The 13,933-nt window shown below is 33.8% G+C and overlaps 1 protein-coding gene across 1 annotated transcript in view; it reads left to right on the top strand.

Moving 5' to 3' along the window:
- shank3a (SH3 and multiple ankyrin repeat domains 3a) overlaps nt 1-13,933 on the top strand; it is a 290,274-nt gene that overhangs the window by 260,246 nt on the left and 16,095 nt on the right. The window contains 4 exon segments of the mRNA XM_051134506.1: nt 3,292-3,367; nt 11,605-11,687; nt 12,751-12,875; nt 13,063-13,198. Of these exon segments, the coding sequence (XP_050990463.1) occupies nt 3,292-3,367; nt 11,605-11,687; nt 12,751-12,875; nt 13,063-13,198 (420 nt within the window).

The following is a 13,933-nucleotide window of genomic DNA, read 5'->3' as shown; positions in this document are numbered from 1 at the left end:
AGAACTGTACAGTTTAATTGGTATGTAAAAGTTTGGTGTCATAAAGCTTATTTATTAAACATGGGCCAAAAGCAATGAAAACAGCAACTATTTTTTGTGTCAGGGCCAGTGAAAATTTTGCGTTAAGCCCTGTAAATCAGCTTAGATTTTTGTGTGTTTGTATTCAAGTTACTTATTTGCTGCCATTGAATTGTATCATAATCATATCAGTAATCACCTAGTTATGGTCTGTGTCCAAATTTTGAATGCTTTTTGGTTTGGTTGCAAATCCCTATATGCAATAGTAATACCGATGCTTATATATCACCCTCTTTTTCTCTGGCTCTCTCTTCCTCTCTCCTGTGAATTTGATCTGTGCGTCCTTCCTTGCCTTCAAGTCATTAAAATGCTAATGCATGCTTTAACTTCTCAATTTTGTGGTGACAGAGTAGGACACAGAGTCAGTAGATGTAACTCTCGCTTTTCCTCTCTCACTCGTTCACTTGGCCGATCGCTCTTATTCTTTCTTTTGAAATGTAATCAATTATCAATATAACGTAATTATTAATCACATTAGTCTCAGTGGAGCGGCTACAGTGCAAGTATAACAGGCAGATCTTGAGACTTGGTTATGGAATTGTAAATGAAGAACTGTTTTGTTAAGAGGTCAGTAATTTTTTAAAGCAAGTTTTCCTATTTTTCCATCACATTTTTTTTCTGTCATTGTGTTATAAGCCATTTTATATATATATATATATATATATATATATATATATTATTCCATAAGCATATTATTTGTATATATATATATATAGCACTTTTATACACAATGGTAATTTAAAGTGCTTTACATAAAAGCATTTAGCATAAATTATTTGTCATTTATTAATTAATTACATATTTTTTATTATATATATTTATTTATTTTGATATGCTGTATATTTCATTTGAATAAAAGTAATTTGTTAAAAGGATTACATCATACTTTATAATTTTATTTTATAATGTTATATATAATATGATGTAATGCTAGTCAGGTTTTTTTTGCACCAAATGCAGTCATAATTTAGTTTTTCATGACCATTTTTCATCGTCTCTCTGATTCTTTCTCTTGTCAGAAGTAGAGCAAGTCATATGCAACATATGGGAATAGGGGCCTATGATCCATTTTATTTTCCCAAATTCCACTTTTTATTAATTAATTCATTTTTTTATTCGTTTTTCTAGACTTTGTTTTAATGGTTAAATTAAAATAAAAGTAATCAAAAAGCATGTCTAATTAACCAAAATCATAAAGCTTACTCAATTTAACAGCAATTTATTAAAAGTTTTTTAAAAATCACATTATGAAAAAATCAGTCCTTATGAAATGCTTTTCCCCCTCCCTCTCTCAACTTCAGCTTTATTTTTACCAAATTCATTAATTTTCTGGATTCCGTTTTAATGGTTTCATTGAATTGTAATAATCAAAACCATCTCTGATTATTGTTTTATTTATTTTCTTTCAAAAATACAGTGTTGTGTACACTCAAAAAATAACTTGTTCATTAAACTTAATAAAATTAAAGTGAACTTTTCTTCGCAAATAGTTCAGGTCCATACAACAAGAATAAAATTTAATTAAACAAATAATGTTTAGGTGGCTTGTTTAATCCCAAGACAAAATGATTAACCTCAATTAATTTTTTTAACAAATTTAAGTGGACTAAACATAATGGAAATATATATATGGAAATATAATAAGTTAGGTAAGAAAATTTAGAGAATTTAGGTGTTTCTGCTTATTTTAACCAAGTAATTTGAACAAGCATTAATGCATTTTTGTGTATGTGTGTGTGTTGTGTATTTACATTTCTCTGGTAACTAAATTTTGGTAAATCATTTTTCTGGCAAATATTCCTTAAAATAATCTAGTAATAATAGTATTATTAGTAGAAGCGTTCATTACATAAAGTAATTTATTTCTGTCACATTTTCTTCAAGTTAAACCAAAATTTTATTTTGACAGGTTGCCGTGAAGACCTGTAAGTTACTGTTTATATATAATATGATAATAGTATTTACTACTTTCGGTACTGAAATTTTAAAAACGGCCATTTCTCACTCACATTTGAGCGCTGTTGAGACGATTTTTAAACATCGCTGATTGGCCATAGTGTTCACGCGCTCAACAGACATGACTGTGATTGGCTACAATGATAAGCGTTTCACGCTCCTCACCGAGCGCTCACACATAAGCACAACAGGTTTTGAAAGTTATAGCGTGCTATGAGTAGTAATGTTGGTCAGCATACCACATTTGACTATAATTATTAGTTTTAATTGTATCTATATGTATTAGTATATATCAAGCTTTCACCTTTATACCTAACTGGAAGCATCACAAAAAGGTGGTCATTATAAATGTATGCAGTTGTATGTAATATAATATCTGTCATTCCTTTTTTGGGCTAAAACAAAAGTTGCATGTTACAGTATGTTTTCATAATAGACTGAACTTGTTTATTTCAAAACTTCAAGAAACTTTGATGTAGCATAATATGACTCCTTTAAATACACTCATGTTGGTACAATCTCCAAGACACTTCACAGACTGTCAAAGGAAAAGAGGACTGAAGAACAGACATGTACAGAGGGAATACCAGAGTGTGACACAGGAAGGAGCATAGACAGGGGACGGAAGAAAGACAGAGGAAATATGCATTAGTAATCAGACCAGAGCAAGTGGGTCACTGAGTTTATTAAGAAAGGGGAGAGAGAGAGGAAGACATGTTGAATTCAATAACACAGAGAGCAAACTGTAATTCAATAACTGCCATAACACGCATCTAGAAAAGCAATGCATGTGTTTGACTGTCTGTTCTTGCCAGAAAATATTTGTAAGATTCATTATTTATAAGATTCTCATGGTGTGTTTGAGTATGTTTGTGTGTGAATGTGATTCTGTGTATATGTGTGTCAGCAGATTGGCCTCCTGTAGGGGAGCAGTGCATTGATTTCCAGCCCAAAGTCCAATCACATAAATCTAGTCTGGCTTGAGACACCCGCCCTATTAGCCAGACTCTCCGACTGGATTAACGAGACCACATTCTCTCACACACACACATATACACGCACAAATATACAGTTGACCTTGCCTGTGCATTTAATTAAGATTGTAAACAACAATCAAACAACAAACACCCACATTTTCACAGAAGCCTGATTAGAGACATGCGATCGACTCTGAAATGCAATGCAAATATGATAAATGGAATTGAAAATTTTGAATTACGATGATTGATGTTAATATGTGTCATGTTTGTTTTTCAGAGACGAGAGAGGACCGAACCAAGAGGCTGTTCAGACATTACACTGTGGGCTCCTACGACAACTTTACCTCATATAGGTAATGTATATACAGTATGTGTGCATGCATAAGAAATTACAGGGCATTTTGGTTGTCAGTAGCTAAAAGCTAACCTAAGAAAGTTAGTCTGACTCTGTGAAGTCTGTCATTTGTAGTATCGAGTCTCTACTGCCATCTAGAGGATAGAGCTTGTGAGCACACATTACGTCATGTTTTGTTTTTTTTGCCACTCATATTTGCTTTTAATTTACACTTACACATTTAGTCTTCATTTCACATCTTATTGCATGCAACTTTTTTTTTCACAGAAAAAAATGAATGCTTATGCACTCGGTTCCATTGAGAACAGAGAACTACATTAAATTTTACAGCTGAGTGTAATAAAAAACAATCAGTGCATGCTATTAAAGCAGAGGTCGTGTTTTACATTATGTGCAATTTTAAAGTGTAATTGGATATGCAGATCTATTTATGAATAATATCGACTGTGTTTCAAAGGGCAGTCTTGAATGCAGTTCATTTCGTTGCACCAACAAATATGAGCAACAACAAATGATTTCACATGCTTTAATATAATAAATAATAACAAAATAAAAGCATTTTCTATATTTTATACAACATCATTTTATAATATTATTATATCCATTTATTTTATTCAAAATTAATACATTTTGCTATCTCCTAAAATTTTTCACAGTATTGCACAGTTTGTTATTTGAAGTTTGTATACTACAAAAGTAGCAGAAGTTTGTATATTATAAACTTATATTGTTGCAAAGCTGTCGAAATTGTTTGATTTACACCCAGGAAGCCAAACAATGACATAAAATAAAAGTACATCATGTTTAAAAAAAATAATAATAATAATCATGTTTGAACTCTGTGCAGCTATAGACCTCAGACTAGTGCATATTTAATTTTGAATTTTCAGTGGACTGTACTGTTTAACAAATCCACAGATTGTTCAACATCTTTCAAAATATCTTTCTGAAATGTTTTTGTTGTAAGTCTTATCACAGCCTCATTTTCATCTGTTAAATTCAGTATGGCTTCCAACCGGACTAAGGTCTATTGAGGCAAATTGTTAGCATACTCTTACATATCCGTTCTACCTAGTGTGACCGCAAGACATAAGCTAGATTTTGTTGATTCTGCGTTTGTATTAAAGAATGATTGATGTGGGGCGGAGGATAAGATGGGATGAGTTGGAGAATAGAGTAAAAGAGAGAGAACGAGAGAGGATTAATTACTGGAGTCTCTCTGTCAAACTGATAGTTTTCACTCCATTCATCTTCTCTTGCCAGTCTGCTCAACAACAGCAAACAGGTCTAGAACAGCAGCCTAAAGAACTGCACCCAGTCAAATCAATTACCTTCTGAAATGGACTCGAAACGTACAAGACAAATGTAGCCTCTCCCAGACTGTAAAATCATCTGTTTCCCAATATAAGATATGAATGAATGACCATAACCTTTCTAAAATCCTCTGTAGGAGCTCCCAATTCAACATTTAGACTAACAGTGATTAAACTGTCGGAAGTTGCCAAGATGACGATCCAGCTCTAAACTCCAAATTCACTGTACTGCAGTTTAAAATCAAATTAAGTATAAGTCTATCGTTAAAGGGATAGTTCACCCAAAAATGAAAATTCTGTAATTAATTACTCACCCTCATGTCATTCCAAATCTGTAAGACCATCATTCATCTTTGGAACACAAAGTATATTTTTGATGATAACCGAGAGCTTTCTGACCCTGCATAGACAGCAATGCAACTGAAATGTTCAAGGCCCAGAAATGTAGTAAGGACATTGTTAAAATAGTCCATGTGACATCAGTGTATCAACTGTAATTTAATAGCTACAAGAACGACTTCTATTCAACAATTTATTCTCTTCCGTGTCTTATAGTTTAATTAAAAACATCTTAATTTGTGTTCCAAGGATGAGTAAATGTCTAAATGTGGTGAGTAATTAATTTTCATTTTTGAGTGAACTATCCCTTTAAATTCAAAATGCAAACATTAGCATGTGAGTACTCCAAACTTTTTTCAGCTAATATGAGAAGTCTGTAAATGTTAGCATGTAAACTACATTCAGCTAATGTGTTAAATCTTCTAACAGATTTGATATTAAATCTTCAATATTGATATATTAACATGTCAGTGCTGAACTACACTGAGCTGTATTAATAGATTTAAACTGTAAATGTTAGCATGTAAATATGCCAAACTATGCTCCGCTAATAAGTCTGCTAATCGATATAAACTGTAAATATCAGCATATGAGTGTGCCCAACTAAGTTTGTCTAAGTCTGGTAATTAATGTTAGCATGTGAGTGTGCCAGTCAGCTAATATGACAAGTTTGCTAATCAGTTTTAACTGTAAATGTCAGCATTCAAGTGTGCCAAACAATGCTCAGCTAATAGGACAAGTCTGCTAATCATTTTAAACTGTAAATGTTAGCATTTGAGTGTGACATAGCCCGCTAAACTGTAAATATTAGCATGTGCTTGAACTTCTTTTAGCTAATACTTTCCAATGTCCAATCCTCACTAAAAGATTGATGCTGCAAGTGTTATATTTAAATCTTAAAATTGTAAATGTTAATATGTAAGTGTGCTGATAAATTTCCAGCTGCACTGTTAAGTGCACTAAACTGAACATCAGCATGAGTTGGCACATGTTGACCTAGCTGTGAAAAGCTAGCACACAGACACAAAGCAAACTGGCTGTTAAAGTTAAAGTTAAAATGTGTGCTGTCAACTCCCTCTTCACTTTTCCCAAGTGTTCATTATATGGGAATGTCAGTCACCGTACAGAGGGTTAGCCTCATGAAATGGGACAAAATGTGGCTAACACACTCACGTAAGTTCCCCTTGGAACAGGAGATCATTTTAGTGAGTTGTGCGCACTACTTTGACAAGAAGTCAACGCTACAGGAAACCTTCTTCCTGAGGTCTAATGGCCATTATATTCATTTTCACACTTCGTTATCTCATCAAATTATCATTAGGCACTAGATTAACTGAACTCGACTGTGAGGGCTTTTGTACGCTTATAACAAATATTTGAAATGTTTAATGCATTTATATAACGGACATATTACATAAGGCATGAACCAACCCAGACAATGTACACATGGACACTTATATATAAATAAATGCATGCATGCATACATATGTGACATGATATCATATTAAGCATTAGTTACAGTGTTTGCTTGTGCATTTATTACACAGATAATAGAAAATGCAACCCAAGTATTCCACTGTCCCAGTTTAATGTGGCTTGTCTGGGATTTGGTTGGTAAACAAAACCACAGCAAATGGAAGTTCCAGACGCCCGACCATACACTGATGTTATCGCAGGCGTGACTGCTGTTCTGTAGGACAGAGCGTTTCGTTAACCCGAGGCGCTAACGACACCGAATCATCTGTAATTGATCTAATTGATTCTCCACTGCTTAATTAGATTCTTGTCACTCCTAATGCATTGGTGATGAAGACCCTCGGGGTACGAGAGAGAGAGAGAGATGGACAGAGAGAGAGAGAGAGAGATAGAGAGAGAGAGAGAGATGAGCTTTCTTCTGATAGTTGATGATACAGACAGGCGTTGCTCTTGTCTCATGTGATCGGATAGACAGCTTTTAGTCGTTCTGTGGTAATTATTCCGCAATCAGCACACAAGCAGCTGTTCACAAGGTACTTTAGTATGCTCTGTTTGTAAAACCGATTTTTAGATGGTATGGGAGTTGTTATAAATGAGGTGCAGTGTCTTTCTTTTTTTCTGTGGCTTGACTGGTAGAGCATGGCAGCAGCAATGCCAAGGTCATGAGTTTGATTCCCAGGGAACACACAAGGTATATCATGAAATCACTGTAAATTGCTTTTCACACTCTGATTAACTTTGGATTAATGTCTTTTTACACCCTCTACTGGTGCTGAAGGCATGCAGTGTGAATCAGGGCAGTCCTTGAATCTTACAGCAAGTTGTTTAGCAACAGAAAGCCAATCATAGGCTAATTTATGATTACTACATTAAATAGTCATGCAGTTGGTACAGTTGCAGTTTAGTTTAAACATCTGAAGGAAAGCTGAAACTGATGTATCAGATAATGAGATGCAATAATTTGTATAAGTTTAAAAATCCTTAAATGGGTCCTTAAATCCCTAAATTACAACATCCGGCGTAATTCCCTAAAGAGTCTGTCTTTTCTCTGGAAGATCCAGTAATGTAATTTGATTAAATTTGACAAGCTCAAAGCAAATTAAAAAAAAAAATAATAAAACATGCATGGATCGTTAATCCACAAAATGATAAATAATATGCATTGAGAAAACAGAGTGAAATTTTATTTCAAACCAACTTTATTTCAGAACATTTTTAATGCAAGACACTACTTTTCAGACACTGGTCACTTTAGAATTTCAGGCTATTTTTGCTTTCATAACTAATCTTCTTTCAGACTAGTGGAAAGAAGACATCCAAAGTACACACTATATCTTTTTGCATCTGTAGATTTAATTTACAATACATAACTTTAAAAGCCATTTTCTAAAAAGTTTTTTTCTCATGCACAGAACCAGAGATCTCCACTTTAGTAGCACTTACATACTCTTGACTTTACAGTTTTATTCCTGTCCATATTCTAAAAGTTTCTACAGAGGGGTTTGTTCATATATCATTCACCTGATTTATATAGCTTTCAATCACAATTACATTTACATTTAGTCATTTAGCAGACACTTTTATTCAAAGCTAACAAATGAAGACAGTAGAAGCAAGCAAAACCAGCCAAAGAGCAATAAGTAGTACTGTGACAAGTCTCGGTTAGTCTAACGCAGTACACATAGCAAGTTTTTTTTTTTTTTTAATAATAATAAATTAAAAAAGAAAACAATTGGATAGAATAGAAAAAGATTAGAGAACACTAGCATAACACTGTGTCCTAACAACACGCGATGCGACAGGATTCCAGCGACAAGCAATTTGGCTGTCCACACCAGACGTGACGCGACACCACGGCATGACAGATATCACAGCCATTCAGAACCGCAGAAGTGCACTGCACTCAGCGAAATGGGCAAGTTTATGATCTAATTGATAAATATTAAACCTTTTAAACATAATTAAAAATACATACTGAGTGACTGATACCGTATTTATTATGGAATACACTTGTTGGTTCGCACTGAGTTCGCAGTTTTAAGCCTTCATTTTTCTTTTATTTATTTTCAAGATCTGAGATAAACTGTCTGTAGTTGCTTTCAGTATGGCTATAAATTGGCTATATTAAATCTCTCATTAGACACTAATAAAATTGAATAAAGCACATAATCAGCACCTGAGATTATCACTGTCATACAGTAGTTTGTATGTTCCAGCTGCGACGTCACGGAAATAGAAACCGTTTCTGAATTACAAATTTTGCGTGCCACCGCCGTGGCTAGTTAAGACAAAAACTCAGATTGAAACATGGAAAAGATACCCTTTATCGCGTGTCGCGGCGTCACGAGAATGAGAAGGTTAGTATAGAGAATGTTAGTTGTTAAGGGGTCTTTTTTAATAAAACGAAAACAAGTAATTAGAATAGAAATAGAATAGAGAGTGCAAGTGTTAGAGGGTCAACTTTTTTTAATAAATAAAAGCAAAAAGTAAATAAAGTAGAAAAAGAATAGAGAATGTGTTAAAGGGTCAGTATTTTTAAATAAAAGGAAACAAGGGGTTAGAATAAAAAACAGAACAAAAATTGTTAGAGGGTCTTTTTTAATAAAAAAAGAAAACAAGTCATTACAATAGAAATAGAACAGAGAATGCAAATGTTAGAGGGTCAAGTGTAGATGGAAGAGATGTGTTTTTGTTCCTTAAAGGATTAGCTCCCTTCCAGAATAAAAATGTCCTGATAATTTACTCCAAGATGTTCAAGTCTGTCTTTCTTCAGCTGAAAAGAAATTTATATTTTTGAGGAAAACATACCAGAATTTTTCTCCTTGTAGTGGACTTCAATGGGAGCCCTTTGAAGCTGCATTGAAACTGCACTTTGGACCTTCAACCTGTTGATCCCCATTGAAGTCCACTATATGGAGAAAAATCCTGAAATGTTTTCATTTCAAAAAACCCTCATTTCCTTTTGACTGAGGAAAGAAAGACATAAGCATCTCGGATGACATGGGGGTGAGTAAATTATCAGGGAATTTTTATTCTCAAAGTGAACTAATCCTTTAAAATGTGTTAAAATTCGTTTTTTCCTGAATATATTTTTCAGATTTTTGGAGTGATAAAAACAGAGACCATAAAGAAATCCCCTGTGTAAAACCATTAACTCTAATGTCAACAAAATGAATAAAATATGCAATATTCGGATTTCTGTTCTGGAAATGTAGGCAAAGTAGCGCACATTAAATGGCATAGTGCCTCATTTGCAAATTCAAACATAACTTTTCAGAAAACATGTAATGCAAAACCATTAATCTTAAAGGAGAAGTCCACTTCCAAAACAAAGATTCACATATAATGTACTCACCCCCTTGTCATCCAAGATGTTCATGTCTTTCTTTCTTCAGTTGTAAAGAAATTATGTTTTTGAGAAAAACATTTCAGCATTTTTCTCTATATAATGGACTGCTATGGTGCCCCGATTTAAACTTCCAAAATGCAGTTTAAATGTGGCTTCAAACGATCCCAAATGTGGTTGTAAACGATCCCAGCCGAGGAAAAAGGGTCTTATCTAGCAAAACAATTGGTTATTTTCATTTAAAAAAATACAATTTAAATACTTTTTTATCTCGAACACTCGCCTTCCTTGCTCTCTTTGAACTCTGTATATTCTGGCTCAAGACAGTTAGGGTATGTCGAAAAACTCCAATCGTATTTTCTCCCTCAACTTCAAAAATCATTTCAAAATCATCCTACATCGCTGCAGAAGTTCTGACCCAGGCTTTGCAAAGTGAACATGCAAAGAAGATCAAACACCCTTAACAAAAAAGGTAAAACAGCGATATAGGGCAAGTTTTGAAGTTAAGGGAGAACATGAAATTTTATTTTTTCGACATACCCTAATTGTCATGAACCGGAAAAAAATAGTTCAGGCAGAGTAAGACAAGAAGAGCGTTTGACATTAAAAAGTATATTAACTGTATTATTTTTATTAAAATAACCGATCGTTTTGCTAGATAAGACCCTTTTCTATTGGCTGGGATTCTTTACAACTGTATGTTGGATCGTTTGAAGCCGCATTTAAACTGCATTTTGGAAGTTCAAAATCGGGGCACCATATCAGTCCATTATATGGAGAAAAATGCTGAAATGTTTTCCTCAAAAAACAATTTCTTCTGAAGAAAGACAGACACAAACATCTTGATTGACAAGGGGGTGAGTACATTATATGTGGATCTTTGTTTTGGAAGTGGACTTCTCCTTTAATGTACTATGATTAATCTGGGGACAGTACAGTGATAACTGTTATTATCACCTAGTGTCAAGTAGCCCATAAGTTTGAGATAGAAGCATCTGCCAAATGTAATGCAAATGCAGAAGAGCAGAGTTAATCATAGCAGTGAGGTTAGTAATGTGATATTTGTATGTCTAGTGCGCTGTTTGTATGTGTGTGTTGGCGGGGGGCTGATGGTGTCTACAGGCGGGTAACTGAGGCTCACATGAGTAAGGACGAACAGATTTGTCCCTGCTGTTCGCTCTGATGATAACTATCTCCATGCATCCAGACAGATGGACCGTGTGTGTGTATGTGTGTGTTGGGGGGAAGAGACCACCACAGAAAAAGATCCTTTGTGTGTCTCTGACTCGCTTTCTCTTTTGTGAGTGCTCATCCCATCTTTTTCTCACTGATGGGCTGCACTTTAAGGCATAAATGCAGGGTTAAGATTGTCTTTTTCATTTCTGGCTTTTAAAGGATGTTTTTGTCTTTGTGCTGCATTCAGAGTTGGACAGGGAAAGAGTTGAAGGCCCTCATTTTTCTATCCTTGCATTTAATAGCACAAGAGGCTGGATATTAGCATTTGGTCCAATCTCCTAATGCAGTTAAAGAGGCTGTGCAGGAGTCAAACAGAAGGACAGGAGCTTCCACCTGAGCTTTTTCATAGCGTCCACACTCTCACAGCCACAGCTTTTAACCTGATTGGCTCATCGGCGGAGCGGGACGGGGATCGGGGAGAGTGGCGGTGTGTGGGGGTACGTCCAGGTGGTCTGGCCGTGGTGCTCCTGATACAGGAATGGTGCTGGAGTCTGACCTCACTGTCCTGCTCTCTCTTATGCCCAGTGATTACATCATCGAGGAGAAGAACGCTGTGCTCCAGAAAAAAGAGAATGAAGGATTCGGCTTCGTCTTGCGGGGAGCAAAAGGTAAGAAGTGGCCTCAGTTTGCTCTTACAGTCAGAGTTGCGGCTTCTTTCACGTTGCTGGGTTACATCACTTGAAGTCAACTTGAAACAGCATTTGCAATGTGTAATGTGATGTATTTCCAAGTAAAACAGGATTTTCAACAAAATAATTGGAATTGACTGGTTTGTGAAAACTGACCAATCAGAATGGAACCAGACTTTTAGTACCGCCGAGTTTAAATAGTTTTGGTTATGGGTTAATATTATCCAATAACCTGTGTGGCCTTAGTTATTATTTTTATTAGTAATAATAATAAAAATATTTTATTATTGATCAAAATATAAATAATCATCAAAAATGACATCGCAATAATAATGCAATTATAATAATAATAATAGTTCTCTTACACTCCTGGGGCAAAAATTAATTGAGATCAAAAGAAATAGAATAAAACAATAATAATAAGCATTATTGTTGTTGTTGTCTCGAAAGTTAAAATGAATATTACTCTGAAATAGCATCCATCACACATCTGTAATCATTTACAATAAATAGTTACATGATAGCTATTTGAACGTTAACTTCATTACTTATATAATCAAATATTGCGGTCACTGGTTCATATTGTGACATTTCTGTAACATATATAGTGGTGACTCAACAGCTTTATTAGACAGTTGTGTTTGACAACACGTACGGATCAGCAGGGTTTGTGTGTGTGTGTGTGTGTGTTAGTGCCCAGTCTCTGGGGTGGCACCATCCTGGGTATGAGTTATGAGTTCCTAATGCCATCTGTTACCCACATGCTGCATTAATATCTTTTATGAATATGGGTGTCAGCAGTCTCTTTATTGCTTTCATAATTCCTATACTATGACTTCCTCAAAGGTTAAGAGCGAAACACTTGCAGATCTATTTAGACATATGTTTATATTAACGGAAAGGCTAATTTAGAGTCTAATTTTTTAATATTTTTGCTTGTCTAATTATAGTCAATTATGTAAAAGTAAGCCATTCATTGACCTCATACAGAGTGTCTGCACGTATAATGTGATATTCCATGTGATTCTGTGTGTTTGTGTAGCTGAGACGCCCATTGAAGAGTTTACACCCACACCTGCCTTTCCTGCACTGCAGTACCTGGAGTCTGTGGATATTGAGGGCGTGGCCTGGAGGGCGGGGCTAAGGACTGGTGACTTTCTCATTGAGGTATAGGATTGGTTTGTCCGATGGTATATCCACTGATGTACCTGCTATTCATCATGTATTACATTTTCAGCACATAAAAATGAAATAATGTTTGGTGCAGTTGTGTAAAGTCCTTGAGGACCCTGAGGTGTCGGAAAAACACTTTCTTTCATTTATTTATTTTTTTTTGTTGTGATTTTTCTCTCAGGTGAATGGTGTAAACGTCGTAAAAGTGGGACACAAGCAGGTGGTGTCACTCATCCGGCAGGGTGGGAATAACCTCCTGATGAAGGTGGTGTCAGTCACACGCAAACCAGAGTCTGAAGAGTCAGTCAGGAAGAAGGGTAAGGTGCTTGTTTAGTTCCAACAGAACTGTTCTGTCCTAGATAATAAAGGGGCTGTCGTTTGTTTTATTTTATTTTATTTTATATATGTTAAAATTAAGTTATTATTATTATTTTATATTTTATTTATTTATTTACTTTTTTTTTCATTTTATTAGATTTTTTTATTTTTGTCAATTTAAAAATGAATTATTATTATTATTACTGTTATTATTTATTACATTTTCTTTATTTTTATATATTTATTTTTTAATTGTATTTAATTTTTTATTTATTTTAGTTTATTTTTAAAAGGATCATTTTGATTTATTCATTCATTCATTCATTTTCAAGTTAAATTACTTTTCCAGCAAGTAAAATACTATATTATTTATTTTATTTTATTTTATTTCATTTTATAAAATTTGTCATTTTAAAAATGAATTATTATTATTATTATTATTATTATTATTATTATTATTATTATATTTTTCTTTTTTGATTATTTATTTATTTTTTATTTTTTATAATAATTTTTAAAAACTTTTTTGTATTATTATTATTGTTATTATTATTAATTTTTGCTTATTTTTGTATATTTATTTTTTTAATTGCATTTATTTATTTATTTTAGTTTAGTTTATTTGTAAAATAATTATTTGTCATTTTTATTTATTTATTTTTTTAAATTGCTGAATTTTCCAACAGTGAAAATGCAAGTAATAATATTTCATGATTTTTTTTTTTTTTTTTTTT

This window comes from Labeo rohita, chromosome 18, assembly GCF_022985175.1.
Source record: "Labeo rohita strain BAU-BD-2019 chromosome 18, IGBB_LRoh.1.0, whole genome shotgun sequence".
In the NCBI taxonomy this organism is placed as follows: Eukaryota; Metazoa; Chordata; class Actinopteri; order Cypriniformes; family Cyprinidae; genus Labeo; species Labeo rohita.
This window is presented reverse-complemented; position numbering and strand designations above follow the sequence as displayed.